Here is a 23769-nt window from a genome sequence, read left to right on the forward strand (position 1 = left end):
TTATAATGGGGAGCAAAGAAATGGCTGAGCAACTAAATACATACTTTGGTTCTGGCTTCTTCAATGAGGACACAAATAAGACACCAGGAATGTTGGGAAATGCAGAGTTTCGCGAGAGGGAGGAACTGAAAGTGATCAATAGTAGTAGAGAAATGGTGTTGGGGAAATTGCTGAGATTGAAGGCTGATAAACCCCTTGGACCTGATAATCTACATGCCAGAGTATTTAAGGAAGTGGCCCGAAAAATTATGGATGCATTGGTGGTCATCTTCCAGGATTCTATAGACTCCGGAGGGGTTCCTTCAGATTGGAGGGTAACTAATGTAACATCACGATTTGAAAAAAGCTCAAGGTGTCAACAAATTGTTGGGTTATTAGAACAATACTGTTTCAAGTCATCATTCTTCTTGGCCACCCTATGGTGACCGAGGCAGGGTGGCTATGGATCACTGGCTGCCCAACACGTGCTTTGAAATCCGAGGATGAATGGCTGCATACCATTTGGGATGTTCCTCAGAACATTACCTCAGGAATCAATGCTCTTTGTCTGAGGTACTGGCACACAAAGTTGGTGGGAAACTGAATAATTTCCATCTTCGCTGCCTGCAGCATATTATGGGTAAATCCCAGCAGGACAAAATCTGGAATGCGGCAGTCCTTTCAAAGGTTGAGCTCACCAGAGCGTTGACATTAATTAGTACAAAAGGTGAAGTCACACGGGATCAGGGGTAAGCTGGCAAGGTGGATACCGAACTCGCTAGGGCATAGAAGGCAGAGAGTAGCAATGGAAGGATGTTTTTCTAATTGGAGGGCTGTGACCAGTGGTGTTCCACAGGGATCAGTGCTGGGACCTTTGCTGTTTGTAGTATATATAAATGATTTGGAGGAAAATGTAACTGGTCTGATTAGTAAGTTTGCAGACGACACAAAGGTTAGTGGAATTGCGGATAGCGATGAGGACTGTCAGAGGATACAGCAGGATTTAGATTGTTTGGAGACTTGGGCGGAGAGATGGCAGATGGTGTTTAATCCGGACAAATGTGAGGTAATGCATTTTGGAAGGTCTAATGCAGGTAGGGAATATACAGTGAATGGTAGAACCCTCAAGAGTATTGAAAGTCAGAGAGATCTAGGAGTACAGGTCCACAGGTCACTGAAAGGGGCAACACAGGTGGAGAAGGTAGTCAAGAAGGCATACGGCATAAGAACATAAGAACTAGGAGCAGGAATAGGCCATCTGGCCCCTCGAGCCTGCTCCACCATTCAATGAGATCATGGCTGATCTTTTGTGGACTCAGCTCCACTTTCCGGCCCGAACACCATAACCCTTAATCCCTTTATTCTTCAAAAAACTATCTATCTTTATCTTAAAAACATTTAATGAAGGAGCCTCTACTGCTTCACTGGGCAAGGAATTCCATAGACTCACAACCCTTTGGGTGAAGAAGTTCCTCCTAAACCCAGTCCTAAATCTACTTCCCCTTATTTTGAGGCTATGCCCCCTAGTTCTGCTTTCACCCGCCAGTGGAAACAACCTGCCCGCATCTATCCTATCTATTCCCTTCATAATCTTATATGTTTCTATAAGATCCCCCCTCATCCTTCTAAATTCCAACGAGTACAGTCCCAGTCTACTCAACCTCTCCTGGTAATCCAACCCCTTCAGCTCTGGGATTAACCTCGTGAATCTCCCCTGCACACCCTCCAGTGCCAGTACGTCCTTTCTCAAGTAAGGAGACCAAAACTGAACACAATACTCCAGGTGTGGCCTCACTAACACCTTATACAATTGCAGCACAACCTCCCTAGTCTTAAACTCCATCCCTCTAGCAATGAAGGACAAAATTCCATTTGCCTTCGAAATGACCTGTTGCACCTGTAAACCAACTTTTTGCGACTCATGCACTAGCACACCCAGGCATGCTTGCCTTCATTTGCCGGGGCATTGAGTATAAGAATTGGCAAGTCATGTTGCAGCTGTATAGAATCTTCGTTAGGCCACACTTGGAATATAGTGTTCAATTCTGGTTGCCACTACCAGAAGGATCTGGAGGCTTTGGAGAGGGTGCAGAAGAGATTTACCAGAATGTTGCCTGGTATGGAGGGCATTAGCTATGAGGAGCGGTTGAATAAACTCGGTTTGTTCTCACTGGAACAACGGAGGTTGAGGGGCGACCTGATGGAGGTCTACAAAATTATGAGGGGCATAGACAGAGTGGATAGTCAGAGGTTTTTCCCCGGGGTAGCGGGCATAGGTTTAAGGTGAGAGGGGCAAGGTTTAGAGTGGATGTTCGAGGCAAGTTTTTTAAACAGAGGGTTGTGGGTGCCTGGAGATCGCTACCGGAGGAGGTGGTGGAAGCAGGGACGATAGTGACATTTAAGGGGCATCTTGACAAATACATGAATCGGATGGGAATAGAGGGATACGGACCCAGGAAGTGTAGAAGATTGTAGTTTAGTCGGGCAGCATGGTCGGCACAGGTGTGGAGGGCCGAAAGGCCTGTTCCTGTGCTGTACTTTTCTTTGTTATTTGTTCTTTTATATCTAGCTGACCAGGATTTAGGTCACCTCTCCTAATATGTCCTTATGTGGCTCAGTGTAAAACCCTGTTTCTGATAAGGACCCTGTGAAGCATCTTGGAATATTTTATTCCATTAAAGCTGCTATATAAATACAAATTATTGCTGGAGGTGCCTAAAGATGTTACACAATGTGACTTAATACTAATGAAGAAAGAAGCATACCTTACCTAAAGCCCAACTCTTCACATAGCGAAGTTGATATCTTCTCTGACCAATTGTCTACACATGCTGAGCACCACCTAGTCTTCATCTTGAACTGCACCAACCCATCACTGCGATGGGATCCATTCAACAGGCGTACTGGGGGTTTGTACAGCAAATGAGGAAATTAAAACTTAAGAATCGCAGAGAGGAATGGGTATTCAATTGTGAGAATTTCTGGAGGCTCACTGAGCAGTAGGGATGTTCATACTGAGCAATGGTGCGACTGATCGCTACCCCAGGTGTTCCTTAGGGCAGTGTCTTAGGCAGAGCCATCATCAGCTACTTCAGCAATGACCTTCCTCCAATGTAACATCGGACGTGGGGATGTTCGCTGATGATTGCACAGTGTTTGGCTCCATTCGCAACACCTCATGCACTGAAACTGTCTGTGCATGCATGCCATAAAAAACAGGGCAATATTCAGGCTTGGGACGATGGGTGGGGTGAATACCTGTACCGTGCAAGTGCCAGGCAATTACCATGTCCACCATCTCCCCTTGACAATGAATGCTATTACCATCACCGAATCTCCCACCATTGGAATCCATGGGGTTACCATTGACTAGACGGTTAACTGCACCACCCTCTAAATGGTAATTAGGAAATAACAACAAATGCTGACCTGGCCAACAATGCCCACATCCCATGAATGGAAACAGAAAGACACTTTCCCATTTTGGGTACCTGGGGGAAAAGTTCAACCCTTAACTCTGCAAGGCAGAGACTGAGCGAGTGGGCAGTTAAAAGAATCTTTGCAAGCGCAGATCAAGCACAACTTGGGCAGCACGGTAGCACAGTGGGTAGTGCTGTTGCTTCACAGCTCCAGGGTCCCAGGTTCGATTCCCGGCTTGGAACACTGTCTGTGCGGAGTCTGCAATTTCTCTCCGTGTCTGCGTGGGCTTCCTTCAGGTGCTCCGGTTTCCTCCCACAGTCCAAAGATGTGCAGGTTAGGCGGATTGGCCATGATAAACTGCCCTTAGTGTCCAAAAAGGTTAGGTGGGGTGACTGGGTTACGGGGATAAAGGGCGGCGGCGTGGGGCTTAGGTAGAGTGCTCTTTCCAAGGGCCGGTTCAGACTCAATGGTCTGAATAGCCTCGTTCTGCACTGTAAATTCTATGATTCTATGAAGTGAAGTCTTCCCATCCTCGCTGCCTTTGGTACAGTGTTTCTGTTTAACACCACCGATTACACAGCTTTTCAGATTCAAATACACATCGAAATTCAGCCCCCATGTTCTGAAACATTGGCCCACATATGGAGCAGAATATTTTGCATCTCCACGAGAATCAAATCCCACGGTCAAACCTGCTCACCACAATGTTTTTCATCGGAGCCATCTTCACAGTCTTGGTGACCATTGCATAACTTGTCCACAGAGATACATTGACCATTTTCACACCGATAATCAGTGGGAGCACACGGAGCTACAGAATCAAAGAACACAGTCATTGCGGTTGAAAATCAGTCAAAATTAACATTTCACAAGCAAGACTACTGATTGGATAAAATGCCCTGCCAGATCTACAGAAAAGATTCTTAACAAAAGTGTTCTGTTGATGGGAAATTCGAACAAAGATGGAATTGTGGGATAAATCTTTGAAGCAGAGGAAGATGCAGGGGTATGGGGAGAGAGTAAGGCACAAAGATTATTTTTTGATAGCTTTCATTAAAGGCTTGCATTTTGATGTGGCGACGAGGGGCGTTTCACAGTTAGTTCATTGCAGTACTAATGTAAGCCTACTTGTGACAGTAAAGATTTTTTCAAAAACCTAGGGTCTTAAAACTGAATAAAGGTGTGAGGGGTAAATTGGCCATGATGGATTGGGAAATTACATTAAACAATTTGATCGTAGTCAGACAATGGCGATTATTTTAAGAAGTACTATAAGGTCTACAACAAATATGTATTTCTTTAAGGCACAAAATACAGCAGGAAAGGTGAATCAACCATGGCTAACAAAATAAGTTAAAGACTACATCGAATCAAAGGGGCTTCTCAGGTTGCCAGAAAAAGTGATAAGCCGAAGACTGGGAGCCATTTGGAATTCAGCAAAGGAGGACCAAGAAATCGGGAGCGGGTTTCTACAATAATGGGGTTATGTCCCCACTCCAGGGTCAAAACGGGGGTGTTTCACTCTGGACTTGCCTCAAGAAGGTCCAGAGTGATTCCCCTACCTGAAGGGTGCTAGCAGGATGCTGGAGAACTCCACACAGCTCTGCCCACCGATACGGGGCCCTGCACTTCCGTTCGGGAGTCCGCGCATGTGCGGCGCTGGCCTTTGGCAGCCGCCCCGCGCGACATGGCTGACTCACAACGCGGAGCGGCCCCGACAATATAGGCTCCCCCCGAGATCGTGAGCGCCCGTGGATCGGTGGCCGCCGATCGCTAGCCTGGTGTCCCTGAGGACCCCCCCCCCCCCCACTGGTGAAAGATCCCTCCACCAGGGTGGTCGTGGACTGAGTCCGCAGCCGCCGCCGATCGTTCCCGACAAGCAAAGCGTGGTTAGAACCACACCATCGAAAACCCGGCCAGTTTTCTTCGGTGAATCGAGGGGTGGGGCCTCTGCCAATGGCCTCCGGCCTGCGCAGCATAGACCGCCCGCGTATGATTCACGGCGATTCTCTGGGGACCGGAGAATCGCGGGAGCGGCGCCGCGCCGGTTTTCGGTGTCAACATTCATTCTCCGCCCCAGCGGCGATCGCGATTTCGGCGCGGAGTCTCAGACAATCCCGCCCCCGATTAAGAAAGGGGAAAGAGAATATGATTGCTAGCTAGTTAGAAGCGTAAAGACAGATTGCAAAAGTTTTGAGGTATGTCAAAAGGAAAAGAGTAACAAGGACAAATGTGGGGGCATCACAGGTGGAGACCACATATTTTATAATGGTTAATAGGGAAATGGTGGAGAAAATAAACAAATAATTTGTGTCTGTCTCCATGGAGAAAGATTCAAAAAATCTCCAAGAAATATAGGGGAACCAGGGGACTGGTGAAAATGAGGAACTGAAAATAAATGGTATTAATAAAGAGATAGTACTTGAAAACTTAATTAGATTAAATATTGATAAATCCCCTGGACCTAATGACTACAACCCAGTGTATTGAAGGAAGTGTCTATAGAGATTGTGGATGTATTGTTGGTTATCTTCCAAAGTTCTATAGATTCTGGAAAGGCTCCTGCAGATGGGGAAGTGTCAAAAACAACCCCTCTATTTAAGAAGGGAGAAGAGAGAGGGAGTGGAGCACTACAGACCTGTTAGTTTGAAGTTAGCAGTCGGGAAAATGATAGAAACTATTATAAAGGGTGTGATTACGAGACACTTGGAAAATAATGATATGACTGGGCAAAGTCAGCATGGATTTATGAATGGGAAATCACTTTTCACAAGCCTGTAGGAATTTATTTTGAGGATGTTACTTGTAGCCTAGATAAAGGAGAACCAGTGGATGTGGTGCATTCGAATTTTCAGAAGGCTTTCGATAATGTCCCACACAGGAGATTAGTGAACAAAAGGGATTAGGTTGTGGTGTAGTGGTATTGTCACTGGACTAGTCACCCAGAGACCCAGGGTAATTTTCTGGGGTCCCGTGTTCAAATCCCATCACGGCAGATGGTGAAATTTTAATTCAATAAAAATCTGGAATTAAAAGCTGTGATGACCATGAAACCATTGTCGATTGTCGTAAAAACCCATCTGGGTCATTAATGTCCTTCAGGGGAAGGAAATCTGCCATCCTTACCTGGTCTGGCCTTCAGGTGACTCCAGACCCACACAGCAATGAGGTTGACTCTTAAACTGCCCCACCACTGAAATGGCCCAGCAAGCCGCTCAGTTCAAGGGCAATTGGGGATGGTGATAGAAATTGACTTTTCTAGTCACCTATAACCATGAGAGTAAGGGGCAATGATAGAAGTAAAAGGGTTAAATGAGAACTCATTAAGAATAATTAACTATAATCATATTAAGCAACAATAGCTGGGAATGCACTAAGGGTTAATCCAGATCATACACTTTAATGTCTTTCTTTCCTTAGGTTTCACATTAGCAAGTTACCTGAGGCTGCAACGTCAGTCACGTCAACCAGCTAAAAGGCCCCATTGTTGTACAGAACGGGTAGTCCCATTTCTATGGTAACAGCCAGTCTAGGGTGATAATGTCTCAACAAAAACTGTGTTTTTCTAATTAATGTTAGATGCAGGTGTAGATAATTTGAAAATTGGCAAGCGATGGAATGGGAAATTTGCACCAATATATTTAAATACATATATCTCTTAAATTGATGGACAGACATTTTGGCCGAATTGAGTAAATTATAAATTAGTTAAAGCCAATCAGAAGCAAAAAGAATCACTTACTGGGATGGAAAATCTCATACTGGGATCACTCCATCTATACTTCTGAAACCTATTTCCTTTGCTGCTTGCTTTTGCTAATCGCCACCTTTCTTTTGTTTAAGTTACTTAGTTATTTTATCCTGTGTATTATGATTTGAAGAATTACTACGATCAGTAATTGAATGAAAACTCAACTACTGTATTCGCTAAAGACAATCAAACTGACTAGCTTGCTGCAGGGCTAGTTAGAAACTCTCTTAATTTTGTATTGAAAATAAGTTTACCAGTGGCACAGCTGACAAATAAAGTACAAGTGGACTTTGCCAAAAAGCACAGACTTGATCTCTGTTACTTGGGAACTGAGAAGGGATAACGGATATCCAGGATTCCGAATAGATACAGAGATCCATCAGATGGGCAACAAATGCTGGCCTAGTAAGCGACGTCAAGATCCCAAAGAACGAATAAAAAAAAGAAAACACATGGGATTGGAGGTAATACAATGTTATGGATTGAGAGTTGGTTAGCAGACAGAAAAAGTGTAGTAATAAATGGATCATTCTCAGGATGGCAGAATGGTGTACCACAAGGATCGGTGCTGGGGCCATAGATGCTCAAAATCAATATTAATGATTTAGGTGTCGGGCCCAAATGTAATTTTCTAAATTTGCTCATGGCATGAAGTTGTCCACGTTGCTTGAAAAATTATGAGAGTTTGGGAAGTGTTGATGTCCAAAGTGGCCTGGATGTCCTTGTTCACCAGTCACTCAAAGCTAGCATGCAGGTGCAGCAAGCAATTAGGAAGGCAAATGGTACCTTGGCCTTCATTGCAGGAGGAGTTGAGTACAGGAGGAAAGATATCTTGCTGCAATTGTATATAGTCTGAGTGAAACCGTACAGGGAATATTGTGTCCAGTTTTCATCTCCTTATCGATGGAAGGATATGTTTGCCATAGAGGGAGTGTGGAAAAGGTGCACCAGATTGATCCAATCCTTTGGACAGTGAGATTGTGAGGAGAGATTGGAGAAACTGGGTCTGTATTCTGTAAGTTTTGAAATACTAGAGGTAATCTAATTGATACTTACAAAATTCCTAGGGGGTGTGATGGGGAACTAGGGGGACACTGTCCCTGAATAAGAGGCAGGCCATTTAAGACTGAGATGAGGAGGAATTTCTTCACTCAGTGGCTGGGGAATCTTTGGAATTCTCTGCCCTAAAGTTCTTCAGAGGCTTAATTATTGAGCATGCTCAAGATCTAGATTGATAAATTTCGGGATACTAATGGCATCAAAGGATATGGAGTTAGCAGGGGAACGTGGTGTCAACGTAGGTGACCAGCCATGACCTAAATGAATGACGGTGCAGGCTTGACGGGCTGAATGGCCTACTCCTGCTCCTAACTTGCTATGTTCTTATGTTCGTCTAAGCTGGCAGACAGGACCTTGGTTTAACATCTGATTCAAAAGACGGCAGCTCTGAAAGTACGGCACTTTTTCAGTTTGGTGTCCCATCCTCGACTTTATGATGAACTATCTGGAGTGAAACTCTTGCACAGAGCCTTCTGACTCAGACGTGAGGATTTGACGGCCGAGGGACGGTTTTATGACGCAGCCCTGACAATTACCAGACAATGTTTGGGCCGGTTTACCCAATGGATAAATAAAAATGAGACTGTTGTACCTGGCATGCCTAAGTGAAATCCCGTGGTGAAATTTGCCAGGAATCCCTTTCTGGTTCCCAACTTGTCGGAGGTGAAAAATACTGTCATTTCACTTTTGGTGGAGAAGAGGTCATTCATGGGACGATTACCTGTGTACACACCTAGAAGCAGAGGTCAAAAAACACATTTCAGATTTCACCAAAGCTTGAGCTCAAAATATTTTTTCACCATTATTTTTCCATTTCACTGTAGCCTTTTTCTCATTTTCTTTTAATCATGGGCAGTGGCACGGTGGCTCAGCGGTTCGCACTGCTGTCTCACACGCTAGGGATCCGGGTTCGATTCTGACCTTAAGTGACTGCCTTGTGTGGAGTCTGCACGTTCTCCCTGTGTCTGCGTGGGTTTCCTCCGGGTGCTCCGGTTTTCTCTCACAGTCCAAAGATGTGCAGGTCAAGTGGATTTGTCATGATAAATTGCCCCTTAATGTCCAAAGGTTTGATGGGATTACTGGAATCGGGCAAGGGATTGGGTAGGGAGTGCTGTTTCAGAGGGCAGTGCAGACTCAATAGGCTGAATGGCCACCTTCTGTACGGTAGGGATTCTAACATACAAAGGTTGTCAGGTTGACGTAATTAAATGGGAAATAATGACATCCAATTTATAACAGAAAGGAAGTCTTGCATTTATCTAGCACCTTGCATGGTCCCAGACTATTTCAATAAACTACTTACAAATTGTGGTCTTGTCTTGCAATATAGGAAACAAGGCAGCACATGTGCGCTGAGCAATGTCTGACAAACAGTAATGTGTTAATGACCAGAGTCTCAGTTTTTAGTGATGTAGGTTGAGAGATAACTATTGGGCAGGCCCTAGAATCAGAGAATCATGGAATGATATGGCACACTGGGAGGTCGTTTTGGGCCATTATGTCTGTCCCAGATCTTTGGTGGAAACATCTAATTAGTTCCATTCCCTACAGCTCTTTCCCTCTGAGTTCCAAGAACTCAAGCATTTATCCAATTCTCTTTTGAAAGTAACTACTGAATCTGCTCCCACAGCCCTTTCAGATAGGGCATTCCAGGTCATAACAGCTCTTTGCATCATATGTTGTTTCGACAAATTGCTTCAGCCCCTTTTACCTATCACCTTAAATCTCTGTCCTCTCGGCCCTTCTGCCAATGGAACTCATCTCGGAATTCTCTTTTCCCGCCGGCAGCGAAACCCTCCTGCGGATTTCCAGGCGGTGTGGGGTGACTTCACTGGGAAATCCCATTGACAAGCGGAGGGAGTCGAGAACCCCATCACCAACCATTCGGCTGGGGGACCAGAGAATCCAGCCCAATGTCTTGATCTGAATTTTGAACACGGCGATCGAACCTCCCCGAAACCTCCTCTGCTGTAAGGGGAATGGCCCCAACTTCCCATAACTAAACTTCCTCAACCTAATACGATGCGAGTTAATCCTGTCTGCATGCAATGTCTTATCATCATTCCAAAATGCAGTACCTAGAATTGAACACAGCACTCCAGCGAAGGCCAAAAAGCGATTGATGAAGGCTTGACTTTAGCCCCTTGATACATATTCCATGCATTTATTAATAATTTTGCTTATCCCTCATTGCATTAGAGAAGTGGTGGTGAGTCACCATTAAAATCAGTGTGCCCCCACAGTACTGTTAAGAAACGTGTTCCAGGATTTTGAGCCAGAGACAGTGAGGGCACAGGGATATATACATGACCTGGAGGTGATACTGTTCCCATGCACGTCATGCCCTTGTCCTTCCATGTGGTGGAGGTTGGGAAGGTGCTGTTGAAAAAGCCTTGGCGATGACCTTACCAATGACTTGTCCTCCCCTCATTCAGGGAGAGGAATCTCGTGGCCTCTGCTCTTCATCGCCGTACAATGTCACAATGGATAAGTGTAGATTCGCATTTTGCTCATTGGGGCTCTGAAAATACACCAGTGCAAACTGGAACTTCTAAAAGAAGACGAATAAAACAATGACGGTTCGGTTCCTGTGGTTCTTACCCATCAATAATGAATCTTTTCCTCTCCCATCTCTGAGCTCTAACACATCGAAAATATTTTCGAGGTTGAAGTCTTCAAAATGGATTTGGATATTTTTACCCTGCTCTGCGATTAAATACCATGTACCTGAAATAAGAAAAATGAAATGTGGTGAGCGGGAGGCACTCTGTGAAAGATGGAGAAAGTTATCAATGGGAATTGGAAAGATTTTTCAAAGAAAGCATCCTGCGCTATCTCACTTGCTTAGTCCAAAAACAGCATGATTCACGAACTTCTGTCAGCTCACTTTGCAGAAGGACACAATCTATTGGTGCTTGTGAGGGATTCTGCATCCTCTCTCTCTCTCTATTGGAGAGAGACTATGGGCGGGATTCTCCGTCCAGCGATGTTGGAATCACGAAGCGCGGTTGGGCAGAGAATTGGGCTTCGCCCGGAAATTGAGGCCAGCGTCAGGCGCCCAACGGAATGCCATGCTCCGGTGCCTCGACAGTGCCATGAATGCGTTCCACGCCGCATGGGCATGCAAATTGGACAGTAAACGGCATCATTAACGGGCAATTTCCGGGCCCCTCGCGATGCTCCATCTTCGCCTGCAGGAATTACCAACGGTGAGTTTCACTTGTGGTATTTAAAATCAGGAAACAGGCGCTGTGGCTGTTGAGGGGGGAGAGAAGGGGGACAAAACGTGTTCACCATCGGTGTAGTGTGCTGACATTTGTGCCGCTAGCCGGAGAGAATAGAATGGGGCGGCCAGGAGTTGGGGTGGACGGGTATAGACCACCGTTGCCGCAGCCTGCCAGGCAGCCATGCGGCTGCACGCGCCGCTAACTGCCCACTGTGAACTTAGCGGCAGGAGTTCTATGGGTGCCTCCCCAGGCCCATCAACAGGTTGGACGTGCTCCAGTGCAACCTTCTTGGCTGGGATGAAGGTGCGGGGAGTGTAGTGCCTACATGTAGCTCCTGCTTGTCAGGCTCACGAGTGTCAATCCGATCCCGGCGAACCACACATTCATTGCAAATGCATTAGTTCCACTGGGCACCTGTGCTAGCCCATTAGGATGTCCTGAGTCACTCCGGGGCGGTGCTGCTTTTGGGATGGTAGAACCTGTGATTCAGTCCTGGCGTCAGCACTTAGTCTCTGAAATGGAGAGCTCTGTCCTGTATCTTCTCTGTTGGAAGGGAACTAGCTCCCTATGCAAGGTGGGGAGGTGAAACTGCAGGCTGTCACTATAGAAATCTCCAAATTTTGATTGTTTGTCAATGGGGCAGGAATACTGTGAGGGTGGGGAGGAGCAAGGTGGTAGGGGTGGAAGTCAGGGGTGTCTGCCCATCAGAACCTTTGTCTTTTTTCCTGGTGCATAGTTGAACTTAGATGGGAGTAGAGAGGGAATGTCTGTGAAGGAGGGAAATGTTGAGAAGGGCAGAGGGAAAACACAGCAGATCAAATAAGAAACATTAGTTCAGTTCCCAAATCGGTAAAAAATCCAAATGTTGGTGAAGGAGAGCCTTACTTACAAAATGCACAATTAACGTAGTTTCTGGGGTAATTCATTGAACTGAAGGTCGTGTTTGGTTCCCTGAGTTCCAATGGGCCTCCACAGTCAGCTGTAAAAGGAAGATATTATTGCCTAGATTAGGTGGTGCACATTGTGACACGGCCGCTGTTAGACCTTCAGCTTTCACCAGGCGAAATTCCCCCTCCAATTTCCTCTCCACATCTCCAGGCCCTGACTCTCACTAGGCCTCAGCTTCCATGGACACTAGTTTCGCCCGGTCCTCAATGACCTCATCCACAGCAGAAACATGCATTTCTCTAACATCTTACCATGTCTTTCAGAAACAAAGTAGTTCAGGTAATGGCTTAACTTGAAGTGTGATCACTCTTCAGGGCCTAACATCAGCTGAGAGCAATGAATAGAGGGCATTATTATGTTGTTTGCCCATCTGGGAGGGCATGAGCAACAGAAAACGTGAACGTGAAATTATCTCAGCTTATATCATTGCGATCCATTGGGCTGGTAAACTAAAAGTTTGAGCCCCACTCTAAGAGTATCTAATCTGAAATTCCACTCCAAAGTTGCCTGGAGTACTGCACTGTTGGAAGTGGTTACCCTTCATCTGAGGTCTCAGACTGAGGCCAGTTAGCCTCTTTCCATGATACAATACAAAGGAGACCAAAGTATTGACCAGTATTGTTGGTATTCTGTCCATTGTGATTTTGTCAGTCAACGCCACCCAAAAAGTAGATTAATTGGCCAACCATCCCCTTGTTGCTTGTGGAACGTTCCTGGTACTGACTCGATGTTGCGTTTGGCTAAAGGATAACAAGAACTTCAAAAGTAATGTTCGAAAGCAACTTGTGACACTTCTCTGTGCTGCGTTCAAAGCAAATAGTTTTCCAATTATAAACTGTTTAATTGAAAACAAACCCCAACCTTGCTTTATATTTCAAATTTGACCATATTCAGAAACCTGGATGACTTTCTCTCCCGATCCTTAGCTCAGGATCCAATGCGGCCAATGGCACCAAGTGCCCGCCTTGGGTTAAGATCTGAGAATGCAGTGCAGATTGGAAATGGAACCTGGAAACGTCCTGATCGTCCGTCCGTCACCCTGAACGTCCTTTAATACTCACTTGGCCCTGGCGGTGGAGTTGTGGGTTTTGGTTCCGCTGTTGGCTCTGGGTATTCACTATCTTTGCAGATGCCATTTGTCAGAGATATGTCATCCAAGGCAATGTCAGAGTGCCTGCCAGTACTCTTAATAGCTTCAAAGACAACCTGAATAATGAATAAGTGAGTATGCGGAAACACATTTTAGTAAATCTGAAATATCGACACCTTGGCTTATCTCCTCCATTTCCTTCCAGTGGAATCTTGGCAAGACAAATGCTGCTTTGTTATTATTAGTTTTTATTTTAGGTAAATGCTGCCTCTCTCTCTCCCTCTGGATTTACTTCTTCTCTTGTTTTAAACCTTCCTGCAAGTTACTGATTCAGTAGGGCAGGTTGGGATGTGCTCTGAAGCCCATGTACTAGGGGACATTGCATCAGGAGATCACCATCAACCCAGTTTGCCTCTCCTCCTTCCACCCTGTACCAGATGAGGCAAGATGCCTGCTGTTGTTCAATGCAGCCCACGGCGAATTTACTGACAACAGGAGCGCACAGCAACATTGGGATGTTCTTGGCAGATACTTAAATTCTGATGTGGTGTGTTGGTCTAGAAACACATGGGGAGTCTTACCTTGACAAAAAGTTACCAGCAATACAATAGCTAATGAGTCTATCATTTTGGTCAGTTCATTAAAGAGTGAGAAAAGCAAGAAGGAGGCCATCCACCGCCAGGCAGGATAGGGATGGAGAATATCACGATGTGAGACGTGTACAGACCCTCATGGCAAATTACAAAGCAATATTGTCAAGGAGATCGGTGTTAAATTTGGCTGACCCACTTTGGTTAGTTGTGCATGTACACATTTAAATGAGAGCCGCACAGGGGTTAGCACTGCTGCTTCACAGCGCCAGGGTTCCAGTTTCAATTCCAGCCTTAGGTGACTGTCTGTGTGGAGTCTGCACGTTCTCCCCCTGGGCTTCCTCCAGGTGCTCCAGTTTCCTCCCACAGTCCAAAGATGAGTCGGCTAGGTGGACTGGCCATGCAAAAAATGACCCCTTATTGTCCAGAGATATGCAGGTTAAACGGAGAATAGGGCAGGGTGTGGGCCTCGGTAGGATGCTCTTTCAGAAAATGGGTGCAGACCTGATGGGCCAAATGGCCTGCTTCGGCACCGTAAGAATTGTGTGACAGATAACCCCGAGTGTGCCACCTTTCAACTCAAGTCTTCACTGACGTTCGGTCAAAATCCTGGAATTCCCTCCCTAACTGCACAGTGGATGTACCTACACCACATGGACTGCAGCGGGTTCGGTAATGCGGCTCACCAACATCTTTTCAAGGGCAATTAGGGATGGACAATCAAAATATTGGCCTAGCCAGTGATGCCCACATCTTGTGAGAAAACACATCGATGGGTGATCGTACCTCCCTATGTAGATGGGGCCAAGAAATATTGAGAAAGAAGAATGATAGGGGGCAAATCTGGACTTGAGAACTACTACAAAGTTAAATTGCCTTTTTGGGTCGGAAACAGGGGAAGACGAAACACACACAACGGGCTGCACACATTTCCTCAGTGCTGTCTACCCAGGCGATGCTTTACATACCAAGCATGAAAAGGGAAAATCTACCTCCGTGAGTTCAAATCCCAACACGGTAAATTGGCTATTTGAATTCAAATTACTGAGCAAAAACCTGAAGTGAGAAACCAATACCAGTGATGGAGACGTTGTGGATCTGGCTGATTGTTGTAAGAACTGATGTTCTTCGGGGAAGGAACGTGCTGTCCTTATCTGTTCTGGCCTACTATATGTGTTTCCAGAAACACAGCAAAGTGGCTGACTCTTGACTTGCCTCTGAAGTGTCCAAGCAAGCCACCGTAAAGAATAATAATGAAGCACCAATGGGAAATATCTTCACTACTGCAGCAGTGCAAGAGAAAGCCCCCCCCACTCCCGCCCATCACCTTCTCAAGGGACAGCTACATCTGAACAATAATTGCCACCCTTGCCAGCAACGCTCAGATACTGAGAATGGACACTCAACAAAAGCTTTAAAGCAATGTGCATTACTGGTCCAGGAACACAATCACTGCCTCGAGGAGTGAGGATGATGTTGATTACTTGGTTCAACAAGATAGTTTCCAAACCCCATGACATTGACTGATAGTGCTGAGGAATGGAACAGTTCTCATATTACTGCACAGCCCCCCACGGCTGATAAGGTCCCCATGTCTTAACTGACCATATGTACCTCAGCAGTCTGGTCTCCTGTCAACATCAACACTTACAGTCGCGTCTGAGTGGGGCTGCCAGGACATAACTGGTAATTGTGTTGAAAGTAGAAAGTTTTATCTTACTGAGCTCTCTAAAGGCCGAGCAAAAACAAAGGACATTTCAATCAATAACCAAAAACTGGCTCTGTGTTCATATGTTTGATTGATCGGTGATTGATTGTGTTGCTCTGTCCTCCAATCCACATATCTGTGCTTGATTAGATAAGCCTGTGCGGAGTGCTAGTGTGAACATAGAACATACAGTGCAGAAGGAGGCCATTCGGCCCATCGAGTCTGCACCGACCCACTTAAGCCCTCACTTCCACCCTGTCCCCGTAACCTAGTAACCCCATCTAACCTTTTTGGTCACTAAGGGCAATTTATCTTGGCCACTCCACCTAACCTGCGCACCTTTGGACTGTGGGAGGAAACCGGAGCACCCGGAGGAAACCCACGCACACACGGGGAGAATGTGCAGACTCCGCACAGACAGTGACCCAAGCCGGGAATCGAACCTGGGACCCTGGAGCTGGGAAGCAACAGTGCTAGCCACTTGTGCTACCGTGCTGCCCAAAGTGTAAAGGAGCTGAGAAGATTCCAGAAAATACCAAGATCCTAACAACCTGTGTGTGTGTAGAAAATCCTGTAATTTCTGAGATTTTAAAACTGTTATATATAAATCTGTTGTAGATTTGGAACTAGTGTCACCTCTGCATTGCTCTCCAAATAATATATGCAGCTACCCAGTGAATATATAATATTGTCATCAAAGAGCTTCTATTGTACATGAATTTGAACCAGAGTCAACCTCTCAGCCTTCTCCATTATAGGGAGGAGAGAATTTCATTCCAAACTGCGTATGCACTCAGATCCTGCAAGTGAAAGGTTGATTTCTAAATCAAAGTAAATTAAGGATTGAATGATTCAGAAGAAAAAAAAAGACTTGCAAGACCTCGGGAGGCCCAAATGCATTTGGTAGCCAATGAAATACCTTCAAAGTATAGTCATGTTTATGATGTAGAAAATATGGCAACCAATTTATGCACAGAGAGATTCCACACTTAAAGAGATAAGAGGCTGTATCGTCTGAGGAATGGCAATCACCATCGGCTTGCCATTCTGCTTCTATTATTTTTACACAGCACTGGAGCTCTGCAATTCTTCCCTGGACCCCAGGCCTCTTCAGAAATGTGGAATGTGCCTGTTGTGTGGGATCTTCCTTGTCGTGCAGGTTCATCAGGGGACGCCAATCCACCCCCCCCCCTTTTTACACAAGTAGCTGCTCTATTTTGCTAAGTCTTCATTCACTAACGCACTGCAAAACCTCGGGACATTTACATAGCTTTTCACTGTGTTGGTAAATGTGTGTGAGTGAGGTAAGTGGGTAGGGCGGGAGGTGGCAGGATGATGGCGGCAGAATGGTGGGTGGGGTAGAGTGAGAGGTGGCATGGTGGGTGGGGTAGCAGGGTGGTGTTGTCGAGTCAGGGTGGATCAGGGGAGGAGTTGGATGGTAGGTGAGGAGTCAGAGGGTCAAGGCAGAGTCAGAGGGTTGAAGGAGTCGGAGGACCGGGGCGTCAGTCAGAGGTTCCTGGGGTCGTTGGAAGGTTGGGAGGAGTCGGGAGAGGGGGAAGAGTGCGGCATCAGTATAATTGCCCAAGACTTGTTTTTTTTTCAGTCTAACATTTCCTGGGTAACGATTCAGGTAACTGAGTCAGAATTCTCTGAATTTTCCAGCGGTTCCAGATGCTGGAAAATTGCCAGATAGATGTTTACAACATGGAAACAGGCCCTTCGGCCCAGCTTGTTCATGCCGCCCAGTTTCTATCACTAAGCTAGTCCCACTTGCCCCCATTGCGTTCATATCCCTCTATACCCACGCGGCCCATGTAACTGTCTAACTGTTTTTTAAAGGAAAACATTGTACCCGCCTCTACCAGCCTGTTCCAGATGCTCACTGTGGTGATGTGCATCACTGTGGGTACACGGGTGGTTAATGTAAATACATGTAGGCTAGCTAGACACTAGAGGGAGCACCAAAGACATCACACACACACACTCAACCAATAGATCAGTTAGATAGGACACGACCAATGGACATTCACGATACACACAGAGGTGACACGACCACAAGAGGGCATTACACCAACCCATATATAAAGGACACCACACACATGATCTGCCTCTTTCCCGTGGAGACAGTCAGTGAGTAGAGACACAGGGTTGATTCAATATTACACCCACTATGTGGATTGCAGCAGCTGGTTAGTCAATCTGGGTAGCTATAATAGGATTAGCAGTAGTGTCGAACCCGAGTAATAGAAGTGTAAATAGTTTAATAAACGTGTTGAAGTTATCTCCACGTCTGAACATTCCTTTGTCAAGTGCACCACAAGGAAGCCGCTTATGTTACACTTAGAACATAACAAATCATGGTACCAGCAGTGAACTGTTTCAATCCACATAGCCATACCTCAGCGTACAGTGACAACCAGCAACGATACCCAGGCAAGATGTTCGAGATCCGGGTTCCGCAGCAGCTCCAGTGCCATGGCGATCTCCGCAAAAACTGGCGGGCATTCCGGCAAAAGTTTGAAATCTTCCTGGTAGCAGCCGACCTACAAGATGTGGCCGATGCTGAAAAGACAGAGCTTCTGCTCACCATTGCCGTTTAAAGGGGAAATGTCCCAAATCAAAGAAAAAATCTTTTAAAGCCGTAAAACAACATTCCTTCACCTGGAATGACAGCACAATGCCTCAAATTGAACCAGGAAATGAAATTAACTGCTGAAGAACCCTGCAACAAGCAGTTACCTAAGCCCAAACCAATGATTCTGACCTTGAATACTTGGAAACTGACCTTTACATTTTCTCTGGACCACGCGAGCCCAATGCCAGCTCCGACGCAAAACATGATGATGTGGTCTTGGAAGACAACTACTCAGACAAACCTTTCACCTTGGGAGGCTACCCCAGTACCAAATCCGATCCGCAACTAGACGTGTTGCACATTGACGACCCCGACGACGAGTCCTTCGGATTTGAGCCCAGCAGATATGACATCCCGACTCGTGAGTGCAGGATTATGCTGCGGCCTGAAACCAAGAGACAGAGAGCAGTTCAAGCCCACAGAGAGCGGCCTGCTGCCACACAGAGCGTGGTCCACGCACCGCTCAGGGTTCCTGACTCTACGAAAGAAGACACGCAAGACTCCAGAGCGCAGTCCTTGCACGAACAAGAAGTGACTCCAGTGTCACAAGCCTCCGCAGCGAGCTCGTGGACAGCTTCCACGATAGAAGCAACGCAAGACTCCGACGCGCAGTCCTTGCAGGAACAAGACCATGAGGGTCAAGCAACCTCCTCTGACCAACTAGCGGCAGACGATGTAAGTCTGCCATGCTCAAGTAAACAGCAAGAAGACTATGACAGTCTACCACGCTCCAGTGCACAGCAGGACGACCATGACGGTCTATCATGCTACAGTGAAGAAGAAAGCGACGATGACAGTCCAAGCCCAAATGAAGGACAACAGCAAGACAATGACAGTCCACCCACATTGTTTGCACCACCAGATGAAGACTCTGACAATTTACCCAACACAAGTGAACAACAAGCAGCGACTGAGGCTCTACCCACGGTACGTGAGACGAGTGACGACAGCATCCCACTTCCCATGCAAGATGTGCAAAGTGACAGACCTCAGCCAGTGTATACAGAGGCACTCGACGATCACTATGAGACCACTGGTGACTCCGGTGACACCATGATACTTCCACCCTCATTTGCTCGAACCTCTCCACAAGTCAATGCATTCCTGCATGTTCCGACTCCAGATGTGCAGCTTCAAGAAATCTCAGCTGACTCCAGTGAACCTGCTAAGACTCCGGATGGGGAACATCAATAAGCCAACACTGACTCAGTTAAAACAGACCAGACTCCAGATGGGGAGCAACCAAACGCCGAATCTGATTCACAGAAGCCGGACTTTACTCCAGACAGGGAGTGCCGCAACCTCAGTGATGGCACGCTCAGGGTGACAGCAGATGGCACAACGACAGGAGATGGATCACTTAACAATTACACTGGGTCGGTAATAACAAGCAGCGGCTACAGTCCAAGAGGAATACACCAATATTCACCACAGCTATATCCACACATTTTTTCCACACCAGCTGTGCAGCCAATGACAGCTAATGCTGGACAAACCCAGTATTCAGGCATGCAGCAGCCAGCAGTCTATGCAGCATATTCTCAAACAGGCCAGCACTACGGATTGCCCACTAATGGAATCAAGACCGAAGGAGGACTACCGCAAGCACAATCTGCACTACAGACTGGATGCCTTAGTTACAGCCCAGGATTTGCTGCACCCCAGCCTGGCCAGATGGCATATTCCTATCAGATGCAAGGTTCTAGTTTCACACCATCACCAGGTATTTATGCAGCAATTCTGTTTCCAATTCGACAAACTTCAACGGTTCTCAGCAGGATCACCCTTCCTGCACAGCATGTGGCCAGAACCAATATGTACAGTCTTATCCAACTTCAACATATGGCACATCCATGACCTCTAATTATACTGTTGATGGTACATCTTCAACGTCAACACCTTATCAGCTACAAGATGCCATCCGACAGCACCATCACAAACATTGAAAAAGAAAGGGACTCCAAATCAGACAGTGAAGTGATTTGACCACTTCTTGGTTCCTGTGGCACAGGGACGTTGATGGCGTTCATAACCAAGAGAGACATTTGACCATGATGATTGATGGTTTTTGGACTCACACAAATGATTTGGACTTATTGTTTAATCACTGTTCCCATGACTTGTATATACCTTAACTTATCTACCTCTTTTTTGTTCAAATTTCTTAAAGTGTACAGAAAATATGTAACATATAAAAAAGGGGGGATGTGGTGATGTGCATCACTGTGGGTACACGGGGGGGTTAATGTAAATACATGTAGGCTAGCTAGACAAGAGAGGGAGCACCAGAGACATCACACACACACACTCAGCCAATAGATCAGTTAGATAGGAGACGTCCAATGGACATTCACGATACTCACGTAGGTGACACGACCGCAGGGGGGGCATTACACCAACCCATATATAAAGGACACCACACACAGGATCTGCCTCTTTCCAGTGGAGACAGTCAGTGAGTACAGACACAGGGTTGATTCAATATTACACCCACCACGTGGATTACAGCAGCTGGTTAGTCAGTCTGGGTAGCTATAGTAGGATTAGCAGTAGTGTCGAACCCGAGTAATAGAAGTGTAAATAGTTTAATAAACGTGTTGAAGTTATCTCCACGTCTGAACCTTCCTTTGTCAAGTGCACCACAAGGAAGCCACTTATGCTACACCTAGAGCATAACAAATCACTCACCACCCTCTGAAGACATTTCCCCTCTGGTCTCTTTTGTATCTCTCCCCTCTCACCTTAAACCTATGCCCTCTAGTTCTAGACCCCTCTACCTTTGGGAAAAGATGTCGTCTATCTACCTTATCTATGCCCCTCATTATTTTATAGACCTCTATAAGATCACCCCTAAGATCAACCAGGGAAAAAAGTCCCAGCCTATCCAGCCTCTCCTTATCGCTCAGACCATCAAGCCCTGGTAGCATCCTCGTAAATCTCTTTTGCACTCTTTCTAGTTTAACAATATCCTTCCTATAATAGGGTGACCAGAACTGAACACAGTGTTCCATCTGTGGTCTTACCAATGTTTTGTACAACTTCAACAAGACATCCCAACTCCTGTATTCAATATTCTGACCAATAAAACCTAGCATGCCGAATGCCTTCTTCACCACCCTGTCCACCTGCGACATCACTTTCAAGGACAGATGAATCTTTCTGGGTAACACAATGGCGGATAGAGTTTAAAGAAGTGTGAAGTTATTCTCTTGGGATGTAATAATGAAAAGGCATAATCTTTGATAGAAGGTGAGGAACTTATAACTGTCAATGTTCAATGAGACTTGGGTGTGTTCATACAAGGAACTCAGGAATAGTCTGCAGGTGCAGCAGGAATATTGGAAGACAAATGGAACGTTGGCCTTTCTTACAAGGCGAATGGAGTACAAGGGTAAATAAGTCTTGGTACAGTTGTACAGGATTTTAGTGAGACCACATCTGGAATACTGTGTGCAGTTCTGGTCTGCACATTTAAGAAAGGATATATTTGCTTTGGAGGCGGTACAGCGATGGTTCACTAAATTGGTTCCCGGGCTGAGAGGGTTGGTCTATGATAAGTAGTTGAGTAAATTGGGCTTATTTTTCTGGAGTTCAGAAGAATGAGAGGCACTTTCCTTGAAACCTACAAAACTCTGAGAAGGTTCGATAGGGGGGGTCACTGAGGGATTGTTTCCGCTGGTCGGGTCTAAAACATGGGCCACAGTCTCAGGGTAAGAGTCCGATTATTTGGGATTGAGGTGAAGGGAAATTACTTCACAGAATCATAGAAGGTCTGCGGCTGTGCAAGAGGCCACTTGATCCACGGTGCATGCGTCGGGGTTGTGAATCTTTGAAATTCTCGACACAAGAGGGTTGTAGATGCTTGATTGCTGAACAGATTTAAGGCTGGGACAGACAGATTTCTGATCTCTAAGAGGATTAAGGAACACGGGGAGCGGGCAGGAAAATTAAATTGATGATCCAACTCAGCCATGATCACATTGAATGGCGGAGCTGGTCCCATTCCTTGTGTTCTTGAATGTTCTTGTGTTCAGGCAATTCCCGCAGAGTCCTTGTATTCGGACTTCCGAGGGTTCCCCCAGTTCATTGCCCGAAGTACCTCTGGGGCACCACCATCTGGAGACGGGAAGGTCTGGACCCCCCCTTAGTTGTTGGTTGAGGGGCAAATATTGCCCAGAAAACTGGGAAGATCTTCTTCATTCTTCTTTGAAATAGGGCTGTCGGAACTTTATTGTTCTCCTGTGAAGACAGTCAGTGCCTCGGGTTAACGCCTCCTCTGAGGAATGGCACCTCTGATGGTGCAGCAACCCCTCAGGACTGCAATGGAACTTAGAACTGACCCACTGACTCTCTTCTGGAAGTTCAAAATGTGACTCAGGTACATGGATTGAAAACATATTTTGCTGATTCTATGAACCATATCACCCTCGCATTTGATGAATTTTACAAAAATAGAATAGCCCGAAATTTATGACTGAGACAGCACTAAACCGGTAAGCTCCCTCAGCCACCATTAGGAATGGTTTTGGTGAAAATTATGAAGTAAGGGTGCCTTCTGAGATTGGGATTGAGCAAAATGTTGGAAAAGTCCCCCACAATATTTTATTATAGGACAAAGTAAATGAGGAGCTATCATTTCCACTGGCAGCAGGGTGAGTAACCAGACGTCACTGACTAAAGAGCGCGAGGCAAGTCAAGAAGAAATGTAATTAAAAAGCTTCTTGTTACGATCTGGAAAGCACTCCCTGACAGGGAAGTGGAAGCAGATATAATAGTAAAAAGTTCCACAATCTGGAACTGATTGGATAGCTCCATCAAAGTGCGAGCACGGCACTGATGGTCCGAATTGCCTCATTCCACGTTATACAATTCTATGAAACTAAAAGAACAAAAGGGGATAAAATTTAGTCTCGGGAAGCCGTGCGGCCGCTGTCTATCGAGAATGAAGTTACGCTCAAGGAAAGGTGAGGAACAAGGCTGTTGCGTGAGTCACCAGCGGAGACTGACCTTGACTTCAGCTGTTTCATTTATTGTCAGCTGCCCGTAGTTCCACTGATTCCCGTAGCTTCCCTCCTTCTGGAACGATATCCGTGACCCCTCTTTATCGCTGGTAATGTAAACACGCAAGAGGGAAACGTCGAACCCATACATGTGGTACCTAGGACGCAAAGAGAGTTAGACGGTGCTGTGAGTACCACATACACTGGGACATTGTACAGAGGCGGAGAACGTAAGCATAGAATTAAGTAGCATGGAAGAATTCTCCCTCTGTGTACCTGACCAGCCGTCGGAGTGTGGGGACTAGGGGATTTTCACAGTAACTTCATTGCAGTTTTAATGTAAGCCTACTTGTGATAATAAT

General features: G+C 46.0%; 1 protein-coding gene across 2 annotated transcripts in view; it reads right to left on the bottom strand.

Moving 5' to 3' along the window:
• Positions 1-23769, bottom strand: part of tmprss15 (transmembrane serine protease 15) — a 146720-nt gene that overhangs the window by 36335 nt on the left and 86616 nt on the right. For both annotated transcript variants that reach the window (XM_072513134.1, XM_072513133.1), the window contains exons 11-17: positions 23415-23565; positions 13446-13590; positions 12326-12415; positions 10811-10936; positions 8802-8942; positions 4100-4210; positions 2750-2882 (exon numbers count right to left, since the gene is read on the bottom strand). In XM_072513134.1, coding sequence (XP_072369235.1) covers positions 2750-2882; positions 4100-4210; positions 8802-8942; positions 10811-10936; positions 12326-12415; positions 13446-13590; positions 23415-23565 — 897 coding nt within the window. The remainder of the gene's footprint in view (positions 1-2749; positions 2883-4099; positions 4211-8801; positions 8943-10810; positions 10937-12325; positions 12416-13445; positions 13591-23414; positions 23566-23769) is intronic.

This window comes from Scyliorhinus torazame, chromosome 8 (genome assembly GCF_047496885.1).
Source record: "Scyliorhinus torazame isolate Kashiwa2021f chromosome 8, sScyTor2.1, whole genome shotgun sequence".
Lineage (NCBI taxonomy): Eukaryota > Metazoa > Chordata > Chondrichthyes > Carcharhiniformes > Scyliorhinidae > Scyliorhinus > Scyliorhinus torazame.